This window comes from Protopterus annectens, chromosome 1.part1 (genome assembly GCF_019279795.1).
Source record: "Protopterus annectens isolate FY-2018-M chromosome 1.part1, PAN1.0, whole genome shotgun sequence".
In the NCBI taxonomy this organism is placed as follows: Eukaryota; Metazoa; Chordata; order Ceratodontiformes; family Protopteridae; genus Protopterus; species Protopterus annectens.
In genome coordinates this window covers 620,242,473-620,262,472 of record NC_056726.1, presented here as the reverse complement: position 1 = coordinate 620,262,472, position 20,000 = coordinate 620,242,473, and the positions used below count along the sequence as shown (strand labels likewise).

The 20,000-nt window shown below is 39.6% G+C and overlaps 1 protein-coding gene across 1 annotated transcript in view; it reads right to left on the bottom strand.

Moving 5' to 3' along the window:
• The window catches only part of EYA4 (EYA transcriptional coactivator and phosphatase 4), a 3,122,134-nt gene that overhangs the window by 639,931 nt on the left and 2,462,203 nt on the right, over positions 1–20,000 (bottom strand). The window contains exon 11 of the mRNA XM_044077094.1: positions 6,468–6,642. Coding sequence (XP_043933029.1) covers positions 6,468–6,642 — 175 coding nt within the window. The remainder of the gene's footprint in view (positions 1–6,467; positions 6,643–20,000) is intronic.

Below are 20,000 nucleotides of genomic sequence, written 5' to 3'. Positions count from 1 at the left end.
TTGGGGGGGGGGGAACAAACATTTTGGAAAGTTGTTAGAATAACATTTTGTGTTACCACAATGCATTTCACTGTCAAGTCTTGAATCCAAAACCCTGTGCACTACAGTCAGAGCAACATACCACTATGCCAAATCAGCAGTTTCCTGAAAAATATGAAGACTGAAACTTAAATGGCTATCATTTAGTGAATTCAGTTCTCACTTCTCATCATAGCTGTAGCTAGTCTCAACCTCTTAAGCACAAAAAACCCAGACAAGGCCAATAATGGGGGAATACAGCCCCCAAATAGGGACAAATTTCAAATACTAATTTTATAAACTTAGAAAATTGCTAAAATAAAAGGTTTTGTGTTACCATTTAGTTTCTGAAGAATATGAAGTCTGAAATTCAAATGTCTGTCATTATTTAGTGAATTCAATCTTCAGTGATTTGCCACAATTCTGAAAACCACAGATTTTATGAGGAGCAGATCAAAAATATGAGGATGTAATTCAGAAGTGGTGAAGGCTAGGGACTTTAGGCTCTTTTTACCCTGTACCCAAGGTACAGGGTTTGACACTGAGTAACTCTAGCCACTATGTTTATTAAATGGGGGAATTTTCACAAATACACACACACACACACACACACAAAAGCTGATAATTTGAATCTCCCTCCTTCTCCAAAAGGTGATGGAAACAGTTTTCACACACATTCTACTCCCACGGGGTAGAATCAAAGTGCTAACTCATTAACACTCAGCAGGAAAGGTTTCCCATGACTTAATGTTTCTAAGCCCTTACAAACAAGTTTACAGTTCACTATTTGCTGTGATCCTGATTTTAGTAATTTTTTCAGGATGCTCAAAGGGAATAAAGGCTATGAAGCAAAGGGTTTAGCTTTATTTATATTTCCCTTTTGTTGACTCTCTCTTTGTGGGAGATACAAGGTGATACTCAACTAGAGGAAAGTTGGCCCGGACAATGGGGGGCTTCCCCTATGTTCTGACAAGTGCCATTAGATCTTTTGTATTTATCTGAGCTACTTCCAACTCAGGCAGAAGGGACTTCAGATTAAAGTCTCGTCCAAAGGGTGGTACATTCAGATGTGCAGAACACCACACTGCTGCACTGTAGTTCCAGTAATGGAAAGGAGTCTAATTAACTGGGGTGGGAATAGAACCTACTGCCATCTGATCTTCTAGTGTCAGAGGTGAGCATGCTACTTGTTGAACCGCTGATGCTGACTTAGGCATGTGTAGCTGTCACACATGTTGAAAAGAAGGAAGTCTTTCACTGTCATGACCTACTCATGCATTGTTGCACAGTTGTGTGTGTGGGAGGGTGGTGTGAGGTTGGCAAGGCTGATTCTACCATAGTCATAGTTATATCAGATATTAGCTGTATTAGATGTGTGCCATAAATGTGGGATTTCCTGTCTCTTTTGTAAATATATTTCTCAGTATATTTAATTTCTGTGGTCAATGAAGTCTCTGAAGGACCAAGTACTTGTTTCTATGTAGCAGGTATAAGCACTTTTATTTCAATTGATTTACAGCAGATGGAGTTATTGCAGTGGGATATAATACTGTTGCAATACCACATACCAAAGTGATAAGTGCTAAAAATGGGGGTTGCATTCAGCTCTTAGATATGACCCAAGATGTGACTAAATTTTTCCCCATCTGATCTAAGTCCAGTACGCAGGATGTGACTGCATACAAACATCACAGTCAATTACCTAATATAACATGTTTTGTTAGACTGAGTCATCCAAAGACATTACTGCTTCACAAAATTAAAGACTCTTCTAAATATAGGCTTGTAAAATTCTACCTGTAATCAAAATTAAAGGTTTATGCAGATACACCCTAGAAAATACCCAGACCGTATAAACAAGAAACACTTTACTGGTTCTTTTTTGAGCACCTAGTCCGGTTTTCATGCATGCACAATTAATTTAGCATAACACTAAGTGCCTCCACAGTATACATGTTACTAGCTTTAAATTTCAGTAGTGTTTATTTACTTATTTTAACTTTATTAAATGGGTAAATGAACTCTAGACATTACTTTCAGGCATAACCCAGGTTCAGAAGCAACAAACAGAAAAGGTACATGATTATCCAAAAATTATATGCAGAAAAACAGATGTATACAATAGAGGTGCCCACAAAATGGGTACAAGAAACTTCACAGCTGAAAGCAAAAACATCAGTAAGTAATTAAGATACATAGCATTATAGTGCATATGGCATGTTTCAGCTTTTACAATAAGGGAAGAAAGTTCTCAAAATATTTTACTAAAGGGGAGCTCCAAATTTTGATATACAAGTAAATCCACATCCTTTGGGATAGAAGTGAGTTTTACCTCCTTTTGTAATAACCCTTTCCACAAAGAGCAGTTCCTTTCCCTGTCCCAGTCATCCTTTGTACCAGGATCAGTGCATCCATACCTTTCCTGATGGTGCTCTGCTCTGACTTGAGCACATCTCTGTTCCCTCTGCCTTTAATGACTAATTCTTTCCAAGATCTTCTCTCACACAATTTTGATATGTAAGTGACTCAGTGATATGCGCGCACACACACACACACACACACACACACACACACACACACACACACACACACACACACACACACACAAACACACACACAAACACACACACACACACACACACTCTTCAGTTAGCCAGAAGCTCATTGTTTGAATAACAAGTGGTTTCCTCCTACCAGAATCAGCCATTTCAAACTACCAGAACCAGCCATTTCAAATAAGTGGTTTCCACTTACCAGAATCACCCAGTTCTCAGAGCCAAAGTAATTTCAAATAAAGTGCTGTTTGCTCGTGGAATATAACCCACTCACACTCGCCAAATAAGTGTGCATCTGAGCCAAGAATACATTTCAAATAAAGCTCGGAGCCAAGAATCCATTGTAAATAATGTTTGAATAATTTCCAAAACGTGAATATAGTGCTCGTTTGAATAACCCGCTGGAAATGTGCATCGGAGCACCTTGAGCTCAATTCCAACAGGCTGGTAGCCCTGACGGAGCTGACGTCATCACGCATGTGATGATGTCAGGTCAAAAAAAAAAAACAAATGGGGAAAAAAATTAAAAAATAAAAGCTGGGAAAAAGTCAGAAATGTAGGGGTGCCACTCGGGAATCATGGCACCCCAGTATTTGGACCCCAAAACTTGGTAAAAAACTATTTATTTGGTACAGTTGGGCGGTATGACAGGGAATTAGACCATTTCCTCACTGTAGTGCGATCTCGGTGTTGGTATATTTAATGTGCAGGGGGTGTAAGAGTGTAATGGTACATTAATGTGCATAGCAGGAGGTGAGTGATGCCACATCCTGCTACATCGAATATATCAAATCACAGTTGTCAATGGATTAATTTTTGCCTTGGTTTACTTTTCGGCATTCTGGATTCAGCATTTTGGGTTGACATTCTAAATCGTCGACCGAAGCAGATTCGGATTACAGATAGTAAACATATAGATATATATATATATATATATATATATATATATATACATATATATAAAATAAGAAAGTTGCTATAAGAGGTTTTGCATTAGTGTATATTTTTGGAAGGATGTGATTCTAAGTCAGTCATTCAAATTATCAGCTTGCTTGATGTTGCTTAAATCCTCAAGTATTTGCTAGAAAAAAAAAAAAAAAATTGTTTGAGGAACAGACAAAAAATATAAGGTAAAATCTACAACTGAGGATAAATATATGGGTTTACCTTTATAACCGCGATTTGCAGAAGGGCAAGTGCTCATATGAGCAACTCTAATCCACAAAACTAACAATGTCGACACACCTACATGTTCGAAAAACAGCAAATCGAACAGCAGATTCACTGTTTTTCAAACAAGAAAATCGAATTAAAAAAAAAAAAGTGTAAAGTAGGGGGGGAAACACCCCTGTACCCCCCATGTAGGGGGGCTGCACCCCCCCACAGCCCCTACTTTATTATTCTAACTCCGAGATCGCACTACAGTGGGGAAAGGAACAATTTCCCGATCCCCAATATAGTGCAATCTGCCCCTGAATGTCCAATGTGCAATAAGCGAATCTCACTGTGCATTCGCTCATTGCACATTCTCACCTTTTTAAGTTCGATGTTTGTATATCTTGCACACTACCTTTTTGGGTATATGCAGTTTGCCCTTCTGCAAATTGTGTTCATAAAGGTCAACCAAATATGTTGTTGTTTGTCTTTTCAGCTTTTCCTGGTTAGGGGTCGCCACAGCGGAACTCCGGTCCGCTAATGATTGGCAGTCGATTTTTATGGTGCCGAGTTTCCAGCCCGACGCCCAACCTTCAATGAAAGTACGCCCATTCTCGCATGTCTTTCCACTCGACCGCGGGGAGGACATGCAGACTCCACACAGAAGGCACTCCAGCCGAGAATCGAACAGGAGAACCTCTTGCTGTGAGGCAACAATGTTACCACTGTACCACCGTGGACTAAAGGTCAACCAAATATATGGTACTTTATTTCAGTCTTCAGTACTTTATTGATTGAAATTGTAAAAATAGATAAGTGGAGCAGGTGGAATGTGACACAGGTTTGAAAAATGAAGTGTGTAATGCTACTGGGAAAACTATATGGCCATAATGATGACTATATTAAAATATTTACAAAACCTTCAGAGGCATTTGGGGGCAAACATACAGTATCATAGTATAATTATTTAATATTGTTCACATAATTGGTATAACGGTTAAGGTGTTTACCTCACAGGCACAAGGTACAAGGATTGATTCTTATATTTGAAAGGAAAACTGACTAGGCTTAAAATGGTCTAAAAGGGCAGCTAGCCTAGTACATGCCTATGAAGCTATTAACAACCTCATACAAGACAGCATTCTTACTGGGAAGCAAGCTTTTCATGCAAAGGAAAAGGGATAAGGAATGCAAAGTAAAACTGATTTCTTTCCATGGTCCACAACAATATAGGCATCTTCTTAACATGCACCAATCACTAATGCTGCTAATAGGATTGACTACTTTCTAACTAGTACCCACTTATTAAAACACTGACTAGTATAAATATCCACTTTTGTGCATATTCAGTTGAGAGTTGTGAACAACAATAAAGGTTACGGCAGCAGCAGGAGGTTGATTTACTGGTATGGGATTGAATGATACAGTTTCATATTTCTTTTTAATTACCAGTCCTTATGCCAGTTTTCCAGTATCCTTTAAGATGTCACAAATACACAACAGACATTAAGGAATAAACAAGTAAACAGTACGTTATATGAAAATAACGTTAACTCTGTGTATGCAAGCCAATATTGTTTGTGTTGTCTGAATATTTTATGTACAGTGTGTGTTTATTTGTGCACGTGCAGATAGAACTAATCTTTCACATGATTAAAGACAATGCAGCACTACCTCTGATTAAAATACAGTGGTAGAAAAATGTAAAGTATGGTCTGAAATGAATCAGCAGTCAGCATCATTACACTAGGCTATCTGCAAATGCAATTTCTTAGGACTGATTAATGGAAATGTGGGACAGATGACTGCAGGAGATCTTCGTTACATGCATAAATGCTAGTTTTACTGTGCTTTACTAAGCCCACTTTCAACGTAAACCTCAAGTTCTCAACTTCACCTTCAGCCTTTTTCTTGGTACACAGATTGAAGGAGGTGGTTGGGGGGTCAAAATGCAGACTCGCCCCCATGCACCAAATGGCCTAGCTATATCTCTGTCTCAAAGGTCTAAATTCAGTTACTGCATGAGTACAAGGCACAGAAGAAAGGTGCAATTAGCAAAGAACAAAAATAAAATAATTGCTAGATGAATTGCACAGGACTAAGAAATAAAATAGTTATATTCATTTATGATACAACAGTTACTTCGGAACAATAAGGCTTCAAACTGTTAATGAGTTTCTTACTGTAACCAATGGGCGCATAATTTAAGTGCTTTTACTCCACTTTTCTAATGTGTGACTGAGCAAGTCACTTAACCAGACACTGCTCCCGAGTCGGCCCTGTAAAAGGGACACTTGTAGCCAATGGACTTACCTAGTTAGCAAATCTATTAAAAAAAAAACAAAGAGCCTTGGAACATAGGGTAGAGGGAAGTGTGGTTCAAATAAAACAGCTTTTAGCAAATTTTATTTTTAAATGCATTAGGCAAAATGCATCCTAACACGAATTCATCTTCTAATCCAGGCATGGCAACCTGCTTCCAGACACAAGTAATTTAACAAACACGCTATTGTTGAGTGTCATATAATATACCTTTTCCAGCTATGCCTCTTATTATTCCAGAAACCTATAAAATGTAAAATGTGCACCAACTACTTCTTTTCTTTTCTCTTTCAACAACAGTGCAGCTATGGCAATCCTACTGAACAAAAGACTAAAGGATTTAAAATGTGACACAGCTTTTATTTAAAAAAAAAAAAACAGTTCTCTCATTACTATATTTAAACAATGTTTTCTTACCTGGATGAAGATCGCTGGGTTGACTTGTGAGGCCAGGAAGAGGTTCCTGTAGTTGATATGTTGCTACAGATGATGAGCCATCAACACTATTGTTTGTCATATATGCTCCATATGTTGATGCCGGATAATACTGTGCATATTGATTTTGGCCGAAAGCTGTATAGGAAGGATAATCCTGAAACAGTAGTAATTATTTTGAGTTAAATATTTCTTCACTTTACTTAAAGAAACTGTACCCTGCTTATCAGTGCCATACACATATATTTTTTAACAGTTTTGAATTTTGATATCAATCAAGAGTGGCCTAATAAAATTGCGAATGAGATCATTAGTCAAAATTATAATCACAAAATGGTGACATCACTCCAATGGGAACAGCATTCGTATTGAACAAATTACTAAAAAAAGCATTTCAGCAGGGGGGGCAAGCCCCTCTATGCATTCACCAATGTGAAGGCTGTATCCCCCAGAACCTCACTACTTATAGATACCATATCTGTAGTCACTGCATCTCAGGCAAAGTAAGAAATCTCAAAGTATCATAAATTCAGTTTTCCCAGGATAAAACAAGGTAGTTATTCACTAAAGACTGAACAAATGACTAACGAACATTTGTGTGTCGATAATAAAGCAGGTACCCTAACCAAGGATTATGCTAAATATTTTAAATGTCACTGAACTGCATGAATAATCAAGTTACACATTTTATTTTTTTTTTATTTGTAAGTTTACTTAGTCCTGCCATACAACCCAAGATTAGTTTCCTTGCCTTGTGCCTAGTTAGTGCAGGGATATAGAGTCTTGCTTTCCATGACCTTGTCTTGACAGAATGGTTACTGGAAAATTAGTGAATAAGTTAACATACTGTAATAGCGAGGAAAATGAACTGATGACCCAATTTCTTTTCCCATTCACTTTGTTTTTACTTCTATTTGCATTTTCATAACCAGGTGATCAACCAGAACACTTAAGGCTCTATATTAAAGGCAATTAAGAGCACAAGGAAGTCAAGTGACACTCATAATGTTTATCTACAAGTGTAACACCTGAAATTGCAGGTCCTGACACTGAAAAATAAACTGTTGACTACAATTAAATATACTGAATTGTAAAACTTGCTGTTCCATAATTAGATCATTTTTCCAGAAAGGTTTCTCTGCTAATACCCCCCCTCTCACCTCCTAAAGGGCCCATAACTATACAGGAAGAATGCAGAGTCCCTGTAATCACAACTACACAGGTAAAAGCTGCATTCTCTAAAGCCAAAAACACAGCATCCATAGGACCAGACAACATCCCAGGCTGCGTTTTACATGAACTTCAGAACGAACTGGCTCCCCACCTAAGCACCATGTTCAATCATAGTCTCACATCAGGCTCTGTACCCACTGAATGGCACACAGCAACAGTTATCCCACTCCACAAAGGGGGAGCCACCACTGATCCCGGGAACTATTGCCCTATTAGCCTAACATGCCTGGTCTGTAAGGCAATGGAACGTATCATCATGGAACTCATAAACAAAGACAATGGTAACCTCCAAACTCTGGACCCCACTCAGTTTGGGTTTGTGAAAGGCAGATCATGCCTCCTGAACCTGATCGACTTCTTTGAGACAGTCACCAAAGCTGGAGACGAGGGTAAGGTGGTTTGCACAGCCTATCTTGACCTCACCAAAGCTTTCGACACCATCCCCCATTCTGGAATTATAGCTAAACTCACTTCACTAAACTAGGTATAAATCCCTACATCACAAGATGGAATGCCAATTGGCTAACTGACAGAACCCACAATGTAAAAGTTGCACACTCCAAATATGACTTCAAACCAGTGACAAGTGGAGTACAACAGGGTTCAGTTCTGGGCCCTCTCCTGTTTGGTATCTACTTCTCTGAAGTACAGGCTAACACAGAAGGACTTTGGCTAATGCAGTTCGCAGATGACTGCAAACTAGGAGCCATAGTTGAGACCCAAATGATGTGGACATCCTACAGACGGGCCTCAATGAGACAGATGCCTGGTGTCAGAGCCATGGCCTCAAGCTCAATGCCAAAAAGTGCATTGTCATCCCTTTTGGTAAAAACTCTGTACCCATGAACTACCCCATAGGCGGCAGTCTACTTAATGCTGAATGTGTGATAAGAGACCTGGGGACCCAGGTGGACAGTAGTCTCTCCTTTGATAATGACATCACCACTGTAGTCAGGAAATCCTTCTACGTGGCACACCTCATCACAAAAGGGTTCTCATCTAGGAAAAAATAAGTAATTTGTTCCCCTCTACTCGACACTCATTAGACCCATTATAGAGTACAATGCCCCTTTTGAAATGTACCTCACAAGACATCTTTAGCAGCTGGAAAGGCCACAGAAATACCTCACAAAGAGGATTACTGGCCTCAAACAGATACCCTACATTGACCGTCTCAAAAATCTCCAGCTTTACTCCATAGCATATCATCTACTCTGAGGTGATCTCTGCCTAACATATAAAGCTATGTCAAACCCAGATCTGTTGGACATGCTACACCTAAAGAAATCCTAATCCCTCTGAGCTACACGCTCTAGGGACCTAAACCTTGTCACCACAATAAACAGGACATGCTAGATTCCTATCCCAGAGACTTCCCATACTCTGGAACAAGCTACCCATCTATGTCAAGCAAAGTTCCTCATTAGCACTCTTCAAGAAAAATCTTGATAAGTGGATGGGAAATAGGAAATACACCCCGGGACCACTTCTGTGGCTCTGCTCGACACAGGCACAGGAAAATAACTTTCTTGGGTGGCATAAGCCAGGGAACCTTGTTGGCTAGGCTTACTTAGGCCCTTGGGCCGATAGCCTAGTACCTACCTATGAACCTATAATACCAACCACTGTCACCCCTAAAAACATACATACATATACACATACATATACTAACCCCCCCAAAAAAAATTGGGATGGGGGCACTCCTGGATTACCACAATCCTAAAATTTAGTATATATGTTTGCCTCTCCTCCAAAAAATGATTCCCACAACCAAAAATTTAGTATATATGTTTACCTCTCCTCCACAAAAAGGAAGCCAATCTGGTGGTCCCCTGCCATAAACTAACTCTACAACAGAATGGGGAAACTGATGCGGAATAAGGTGAAGTCCCAAGACTGAAAAAACTCCCTTATCAGCCTCAACAAAAAGTTGAGATCCCTCATCAACTCCTCTAAAGTTAGCTATGAAAACAGAATTGCAGCAGATAGTAAAGACAACCACAAGGCCTTCTATAGTTATGCAAAGAATCTCCATGGCAATACCCAGATTTGCTCCTAGCTACTGCATAGTGGTACCTCCTATACCGAGTCAAAAGATAATGCCAATACAGATAATGCCAGTATAGTGGCTGACAGATTCAGTGCCAACTTTACCACCCCCCCCCACAAAAGACCAATCACAATATCAGTAGATTGCCAGGCACCCAGTATTACTGCTGCACAGGTTAAAACAGCACTGTCCACAGCCAAGAATACAGATTCCATGGGACCTGACAATATCCCTGGCTGTGTTCTACATGAATTACAGAGTGAACTGGCAACTCACCTGTGTGCAATGTTCAATCACAGCCTCACCTCAGGCTTTGTCTCTACTGAATGGCGCACTACTACAGTCATCCCTGTCCAAAAAGGAGGAGCAACTACAGACCCTGGAAACTATCACCCCATTAGCCTGACGAGTCTGATTTGCAAACCTATAGAACCCATCTTCATGGACCTAATAAACAAGGATATAGGGAATCTCCAAACTCTGGATCCTACACAGTTTGGTTTTGTGAAGGGTAAATCATGCCTGCTCAACTTGGTGGACTTCTTTGGGTCAGTCACTAGAGCTGTGGATGAAGGCAAGGTGGTTCATACAGCGTACCTTGATCTGGCCAAGGCGTTTGATACCATTCCCCATTCAGGAATCATAGAAAAACTCACTAAGCTAGGCATCAACCCCTATATCACTAGGTGGGTTGCAAACTGGCTCACAGATAGAACCCACGGTGTGAAAGTAGTGGATTCCAAGTCAGACTGCCGACCAGTTGCGAGTGGAGTCCCACAGGGTTCGGTCCTGGTTCCTCTCCTGTTTGGTATCTACTTCTCTGAAGTCCAGGCCAACACAAAGTGTCTTTGGCTGACAAAGTTCACAGACGACTGCAAGTTGGGAGCTATTACTAACTCCCCAAGTGATGTTGACATCCTACAGAAAGGTCTCACTTAGACCAACGACTGGTGTCAGAACCATGGCCTTAAGCTCAATGCCAAAAATGTGTCATCATCCCCTATGGGAATAACCTGGTTTCTGTGAATTACCACATCAATGGTAGTCCACTGAACACAGAAGGTATTATAAGAGATCTGGGAACACAGGTTGACAGCAGCCTCTCTTTTGACCACCACATTGCCACTGTGGTCAGAAAGTCCTTCTATGTGGCACATCTCATTATTAAGGGTTTTACATCCAGGAAGAAAGAGGTCATGGTCTCCCTCTACTCTTCCCTCATTAGGCCAATCATCGAGTACAATGCCCCTTTGGCATGTACCTCACTACACACCTGCAACAACTGGAGAGGCCGCAAAAGTACCTCAGAAAGAGCATCCTAGGTCTTAAACACTTGTCCTATATGGACAGACTCAAAAAACTCCAACTATTCTCTGTCTCATATCACCTACTTAGAGGTGATCTCTGCTTGACATACAAAGCCATGTCTGATCCAGCTCTGTTAGAAATGCTACATCTAAAGAAATGACAATCCCTCCACACTACACGCTCCAGTGACCTCAACCTCATTACCACAATCAACAGAAGGTGCTGGAGGGGCAGGTTCATAACCCAGAGACTGCCCTTGCTATGTAATAGACTTCCCATACATGTCAAATAGAGCACCTCACTGGCCCTCTTCAAGAGAAACCTTGATAAGTGGATGGGAAATAGAAAATTCACCCCAGGGATCACTCCAGTGGCTCTACTCGACAGAGGCACTGGGAACTAAGGTCAGGTGGCACTATGTCAGGGTAATCCTATGGGCTAGGTTTGTAAAGGCTCCAGGGCCATTAGCCTTGTACACACAGCTATGAACCTTTCACATCTGTAGTTCTGCCGTTCCATGGATTACCATTATGGTGAGTGGAATTTCAAGAGGCACGACTCACACGATATTGCACAGTACGGTAGTAAGAGCTGATAGAATTCAAACTTAGGTCTTCAGTTTCACAAATCACTCCTAATCAGTGTCTTAAGTACTTTTAACATTTTCTGTCATTTAGAGATCCTACAAAAACCAATTATCAAGGAAACAATGAAACTTTCAAAAGGAGTCAAAGTTAAAAACCTGATTAGTGCAAAAAATCTACACAAAAATGGAAATGTATGGTGAACAGCCTTACAAGTGTCCAAAATGTGAACAAAATTATTCTTTGAAAAACATGTAAATAATAAAAACAACAGAAAATGTAATCCTCTGAATGATTAGTTTCCCTTTATAGTTGCTTTAATGTTTACTAAGAGGTCATACTTCCACCTGCCAGTGAGGTAGGCATGCATCTCTTGCAACTACTCTTGGGATGACACCATAGCTCTCAAGTAATTTATTCAAGAAGCAGGGATAAAACCAAAAATAATGAGAGACAAAGGCCCAAAGTAAGGGACAATGAACACAAAGCATGTAATGAAATAGTGATGCCTGGCATTGACTGATTTAATTCTCAGTTTTTTTTACCAGAAAATCAAAAATCTTATGAGCGACACAACAAAAATATGAGACAAATCATGGAGAGTTAAAAACTATGCCACACAATTTCCTGATGCCTTGCAGCTTCATTTTCACAGTGGCTTGTGCTTTAATTATTTCTGTAGCATAAGTACAGAAAACAGATCCCTGAGATGTAGGAAAAGTAAGTATGTAACCATCCTTGCATTTTCTTTTAGCAACGTTCCTAACATTATCTAAAGAATATACAACAAATGACATATTTGTGCTGGGAAGACCATAATAATATTTTTGTTGTGCAGCATTGCTTTATATCTGCTGAATCAGACACATATTTTTGAAAACTGGATTTAAATTCTCTAATACGTAAAACAAAACTCCTTTGGTAGGATAATGGTAAAGACTGTCTACTAAATGTAGCTCTTATACAATTTTGTTGCAGTTTTTTTATTCTTTTAACTTCAACCTTCTTTTTCGAACTTTAGTTTCCATTACATACACCACCTTTTTCCTCCATACTATCCCCTCCTTCCTCTACACCCTTTTGTAATACTTCATATTTACTATGTGCAGGTATGTTATGTGCTACCATTCCTGCTCCACTTCACTTTCTGTACACCCACTTCCTCCTTACTCAGCCTTTGTTTGTCTTTCTCTTCATCACTTAACAGTTTTTGCTTCTCTTTCTCATTACTTAACTGTCCACTTCCCCATTTTCACTCTGAACCACAACATTTATTGTTGTTACTTTTTGAAAAATTATTTCACACTCTAATAACATTGGGCAGTCAAACAACAATGGTTTGTTTCATTACATTTTCTACATTCTGCCCCACAACTTTTAACTAAATCCCCTCTTCTACCAAACTGTACACATTTATTTGGACATTCTTGAACTAAATTGTGGTCTCCCCCCAAAAAAACATGTTTTTGGCAGCCTCCAATATTTCACAATTCTCCCTTGTCTAATAATACTACTTACACTTAGCCCTAGTGTCTTTAACAGCGAAGCCTAAAGAAGTAACAACAGTGTCCAAAACAACATACTTGTCTACAGAAGAGCCATTCCTCTGCAACATTATCATAAGTGGTCTCCTCCTTCCTTTTGTTGTATACACTATTGTCAAGTGATATTGCCAAGTGATTAGCTCACAGCCTGAGCATATGAGCATCTCTGCTCAGTACTCTTCAGCTGCTGCTTCTCTCAAGCCCCAAAACAACTAAATGATTATAAAACACAATGCTTTGCTACATGCAGTTTCTCCATTACTGTGACAGTCTGCTGCACCTTCTGAACTGTCAGTATCACCAAAAAACAGTCTCATTTTCAATATCAGCAGATTCTGGCCCAGAAGCACTCCCAAAAATTGTCTCAGTTTCATTGTCAGTAGATTCTTGCACACACAGTTGTTTGTAATATCACTCCAGGAAACCACTGTTTCATCAACAGTTTCATCCTTCTCTATCATCTACAACATTTTTTCACCACAACTGTGATTTTGTTCACTGCGATAGATGCACACAGTGAATCTGCCACTCCTACATCAAAATTCTCTTTCATACTGCATCCACCATGCTCCTTCACCTTACGTCTGGTTACAGCCCTTTGCTATCACCTAAAGGAAACTAATATAGAAATTTCCCTGGTGCTTTTGCCAAACTTCCCCTTACGTCTTCTTTCGGCTTTTCCCAGTTAGGGGTCGCCACAGCGGATCACCTGTCCGCTCATGATTGGCAGTGGAGTTTTATGGTGTCGAGTTGCCAGCCCAGCGCCCAACCTTCCACAGAAGGCAAACACATGCACGCACTCACGCTTAGGACCAATTTAGAGTGTCCAATCTGCCTACAGCATGTCTTTGGGATGTGGGAGGAAACCCACATGGCCACAGGGAGGACATGCAGACTCCACACAGAAGGCACCCCAGCCGAGGATCGAACCAGAGAACCTCTTGCTGTGAAGCGGCAATGCTAACCGCTGCACCACCGTGGCCACCAAAATACCACAGTGGGTCACCTTGAAAAGAGGCCATCAGCCCAGTAGGACTAATCTGGTCAGCAAAGGATAAATAGACAGAGAGACACACAGACAGATACACAAATACAGTTACTGAAGCTAAGTTTACTATGCACTCAACAGAGACTGAAGCTATGATTATGATGCAGTTATATTACAGTTATTTTCAGTTAGCAAGAGGGAAGAACTCTACAAATGATAAAAGTAATTTTTTTGAGATGCCGTCTGCCTAGGAAGAGTACTTCATGTTCAGCTGGACCCATCCTGAAAATTATTTTTGCATGATTTTATCTCTACATAGATTTCAGCAGTTTGATCTCTTTATCTGAGAGGCAACTGAATTCAACTCACGTTAAACATCAATCTCTACAATTTGTGAAATACAAACTAATATAACTTTTTCATATGTAGGTTAAGGGGTTCCACTTGAAATCATCGAATTACCATTTCATCGAATTGCAAATCATTGAGACCAAATCGTTGAAAACTCATTTCATCGAAAACTCATATCATCGAATCTCAAATCATCGAAAATTATAAAGCAACTACAAATAACATTCCACAAAGTTTTTACTATGTTTATGCAGGGGTGAACGCCCCCCCTGCACCCCCCATGTGGGGGGCTCCACCCCCCACACCCCCTGTAAATAAATATACCAACTCCAAGGTTGCACTACAGTGGAGGAAAGAGGTTATTTCCTAACCCCACTGTAGTGCGACCTTGGAGTTGGTATATTTTATTACGGGGGTGTGGGGGGCAGAGCCCCCCACATGGGGGGGTGCAGGGGGGCTTGCACCCCTGCATAAACATGGTAAACAGTGTCTGGGATGTTATTTGTAGTTGCTTTATAGTTTTTGATGATTTGAGATTCGATGAAATGAGTTTTCGACGATTTGGTCTCGATGATTTGCAATTCGATGAAATGGTAATTCGATGATTTCAAGTGGAACCGGTTAAGGAGGGATCAAAAAACCTTATTACACCAGTGTTCAAATGCATTTTCAGTTTTGGTCTTAAATATTCAGGTCTACTCAAAATTACTGAATCTTTACCTTATAAAATGACATTCTTTTCCCCTACTAGAGTAAACCAGTGTTGCACACCATGCCATGTACCACTCTCTGGTTGATGGCATTTAGGAAAAATTATGAATAGAAATAGTGCAGGCTAAAAGTCAGAGAAGACAACATTTAAACATGTTTTTGTTTTAAGGATGCAAGCTCCTCCTGTATCCTCCTTCTTCTTTCAGCTTTTCCCAGTTAGGGGTCGCCACAGCAGATCACCTGTCCGCTCATGACTGACAGTAGAGTTTTACAGTGTCGAGTTGCCAGCCTGGTGCCCAACCTTCCACGGAAGGCACACACACGCATGCACTCACGCTAGGGCCAATTTAGTGTCCAATCCACCTACAGCATGTCCTTGGGATGTGAAGGAAACCCATGTGACCACAGGGAGGACATGCAGACTATGCACAGAAGGCACCCCAGCCGAGGATCGAACCGGAGAACCTCTTGCTGTGAGGCGACAATGCTAATCACTGCATCACCGTGTGGCCGCCCCTCCTGCTGTATCCTAATACCCCGAAAAACATATAACAACTCTTCGCAACACACATTCATGAAGGTGAGGGAATAGATGCATTCCTGATTTTTATTGTTTTTGCAAACTCAGAGTTGTTATACATTAGTTCAGTAGGTATGGGGGAAAATCTGACATGGGGATATAGTGAGGAATGTTCCCCTCCAAGACAATAGACTTACATGAGCTTCTTGGTCTCTTTTGTAAAGACCTGGTCTTTGTTTACCTGGCTACATGAAAGTAAGAATAATGCATTGTTTACTGACCATCATATTTGATGGTTTCTTGTCAACTTTCAAAAACCTAACAGAGAGCGCTAGATCTTCAAGGAGTCTACACCAAAGAATCGAGGTAGGAAGTTTGGAGGTTTCAAGTCAGAATGCCATTTTGAAGTCATGCTACATAACCCCAAAGTTTTGCAATAACTCGATGAAATGCAGTAAAACGAGAACAAAAATCTGCATTGCTGTTAGGTTTGCATCATGCAGAAAAGGAAAACTAAACATCTATATAGTCAGCCGAGGATGTGCGATGTTCCCTTCTGTGACACAAGTGACAGATCATCTTGCAATTTCATGAGGCCAATTACTTACTCTGGGAAACTCATTTATTACAATCAGTACACAATAAAAAACATCAAAGTCAAACACTTACAAGAAAGCACAAGATATGGCAGGAACCTGGTGCTAATTGGACTTATTTATGATTTATAACATTTGATGGCCAGGAATATCTAAGCTAAGAAGACAATAAAGCATAAACATAAAGAATGAATATCAAAATAATTGCCATAATAAATATAAAACTACACATATCAACAATGATGTAGAGAGATATCTGACAAATAATATGCATACATAGTAATCAAACAGCAAAGTCAATATTCGTGTCAATACACCTTCAGTACAGATAAAAATATTTACGGTATGTAGACATTAAAGCACAAAAAAGTGTTGGATGTTATATGACAACAGCAACTATTGTTGCATGATAAGGCAAAAGATCACGTTTGACTTTATTGCAGGCTACAAATGGGAAAGGGTTAAATGACTTTGTACCAATTAAACCTTTGTTGAAATCACGTGACCTCAGACACTAATAAATGGTTGTTTGCAATGCTTGTAAGTTAGATCTGAAGAAGTACCTACCTTGGTATGAAAGCGCTTATCTTAACTCTTTGCTGCTGTTGTTTTATTAAAGTTGATTTTACGCCATGACTGCCTACCAGTTTATTTTGTTTTTTCTCAAGTTTGGTGTTTGAACTGGTTGCTCTTGTTTTTACCATAGTTAAAATAATGTAAACTGCACAATACTGATAGCAAAATATCAACAGAAAATTATCTAAACACAAAATATCTACAAAATCAGTTATACTATGGAAGTTAGTGTAACCAAATCATGTTGTGCCAATACTTACAGAGATGAGTGGATTCCCCAAACAAATACCCTGATATGGCAGTCCCCAAAAATGATTTGGGCAGTCCTGCAATGGTTTAAAAGCCCAAAAACATCAGGAGAATTAGTGCAGACTGTGTACGAGGACCCAAGGAAACTGGTATGACAGTGTTTGGACTCAGAGGGGTTCCCAGTGGGAGTAGGTGTGCATCAGGGTTCAGCTCTGAGGGCACTGCTGTTCATCTTGGTGATGGACTAGATTGGCAAACATGTCTCAGGGGGGAATATCAACAAAGTTGCCGTATGTAGATGATGTAGAACTACAGACAGACTCTGAACAAGAACATCAGCAAAGGACAGGAGAATGGAATGCAAAAGTGAAGTTACATGGGATGAAACTAAGTACACATAAGACAGTTGAAATGGCAGCAAATGGGGGAAATCAGAAGTGGAGAATTGAGAAAGAAAGGAAAATAGTGTAACCAGTTCACATCTTCAACTGCTTGGAAGGTACGTTTGAGGAGAATGGAAGTCTGAATGAGGAGGTCAAAACTAGAATTAAAGGAACTGCAGCTAAATGGCACAGAGTGTCAGGTACACTGCATGACAGAAGAATGCCAAAGACACTGAAAAGAAAGATGTACAAAACAGTGTTGTGTCCAGTACTATTGTATGGTTCGGAAACCTGGGCAATAAAAGCAAAGCAGTTAAGGAAGCTAGAGATGATGGGGATGAAGTGCCCGAGATGGGTGATAGGATGCACACTGTGGAACAGACAAATAAATTAGGACATCAGAGCAGAAGCCCAATTAGCACTAACTGCAGAGAAGGACAAAAAGAACAGATTATTGTGGTTTGGACATGTGTAGAGAAAGCAGAATACAATCAGTGAAGCAGGAAGAAGGCTAGAGAAAATAAGATCATCCAGCAAAGAGATGGATGGATAGATTGCATGGCAGAAGATCCCGTAACAGTCAGGCGTGACTGTTGAAAATGTAGGACAGTAGCACTGTATCAAGACAGATGTTAACAGTTGACATGACCCCCCCTCCACACCATGTAGAAAAAGATAAAAGGGAGTTGATGATGATGATGATGATTAAGATGACTAGGGAAGGATTTATGGCTTGTCCGCACTTGTGACCTTAGAGTTGGTATACATAATTAGCAGGGACTGTGGGGGTACAGGAGGCAGGCTTTCTCTACTGCAAAAACATTGGTTTGGGATGCAGTTATATTTTGTCAAAACGTTGTGCCGAAATATTTTTGAATTTAGAAATTTTGTTGTCAATAATGATCCTCTCAATATTATGCTGTTTAAATTATTTTAATTATGTCGAGCAGCACATATGTCTACCTCAGAAACATTAAGGTCAGCAAACCAGATGTAGACACGCTACTGCACATGTGCTGAGAAAGAACGTCAGCACATGCAGTATTCCTAAAATAAAAACAAAGAAATAACACCGCCCCCACACACCCTGCTAATTATATATACTAACTCCCAGCTGCAAAATCCCTGGGAAAAGGAAATATTTTCCTACGCGGGGATTGTCGATATTACACACCTGTCAACCATTTGCATATGTCGACCACAAGAGGTCAATTAAACAGATGTTGACCAACATGCATTTAGACCAAATGTAGGATACCTCTATATATATATATATATCTATATATATATATATATATATATATATATATATATATATATATATATATATATATATACATATATATATATATATATACACACACACACACACACACATATATATATATATATATATATCTATATATATATATATATATATATATATATATGTTTCCAAAAGACCCAACAAACTGCTGAAACACAAAAATACCAAGGGAAACAAGCTGCTAAGCGTGTACCAAATGTATAGCAAAGTAATAATCCATGACCAAATGGAACTGTCAGATGGAGAAAAAGCAACTAAGTTCGCAAACTGTAACGTTAGAGCTTTTATTAACCACAAGCACTTTCGGAGAGAATCCTATCTCTCCTTCCTCAGACAAAAGTAAAACAGTCAATGGTTACAACATGCTCCTTTAAATAGGATGCAAACAACCAATTAACAATTGTCAACTGATTACTTTCAATAAATACAAAAAGATATATTTGTATGTTAAAAACAGAAAGGAACCTTACTCTTTTAAAAAACGGACTGTTTCTGTTCATTTCCAGTAGTGCTTTTAAACTAAATCCTTTCCTAAAGGCTATACTAGGTGCTGTTCCCAACAGATGGTGTAAATTTGTGTCTTCCTTTATGTTCGCCCAATTTTTCTGTAAGATTCCCCTAATAAAATGATGGTCAATGGAGAACGTGCACAAAAACCTAACCCCTATATCAGATTCTTTGCCATTTCTGTTCAGGTCTCCAGCCGTGTCTTGGTTAGTCATCAAATCCGGCCCTATTCTGTTAAGAATGGGCCTAAAATGGCCAGATTCCCTTTTGAGTTTAACCTCAGATGAAATTTCCAGAATAAGTGAATCAGGGTACCCCCTGTTGACAAACATGGTGGTCAAATTACCACATTCTTTATGGAAATCTTCATCTTTGGTGATCATCCTTGCAGCCCTAACCATCTGCCCCTTCACTACAGCTCTTTTTTGATGGATAGGGTGGCAACTCCCAAAATGCAGAAATCCATTAGAATAAGTGGGCTTTCTGTAAATGTTACTAATAAACATAGAGGTTTCTTTGTCCTTAAATAGATTTATATCCAAAAAGCTGATTTTATTCTCATTCACTTCAAATGTGAAATCTAGGAAATCAGTCATGGTTTTGATGTCA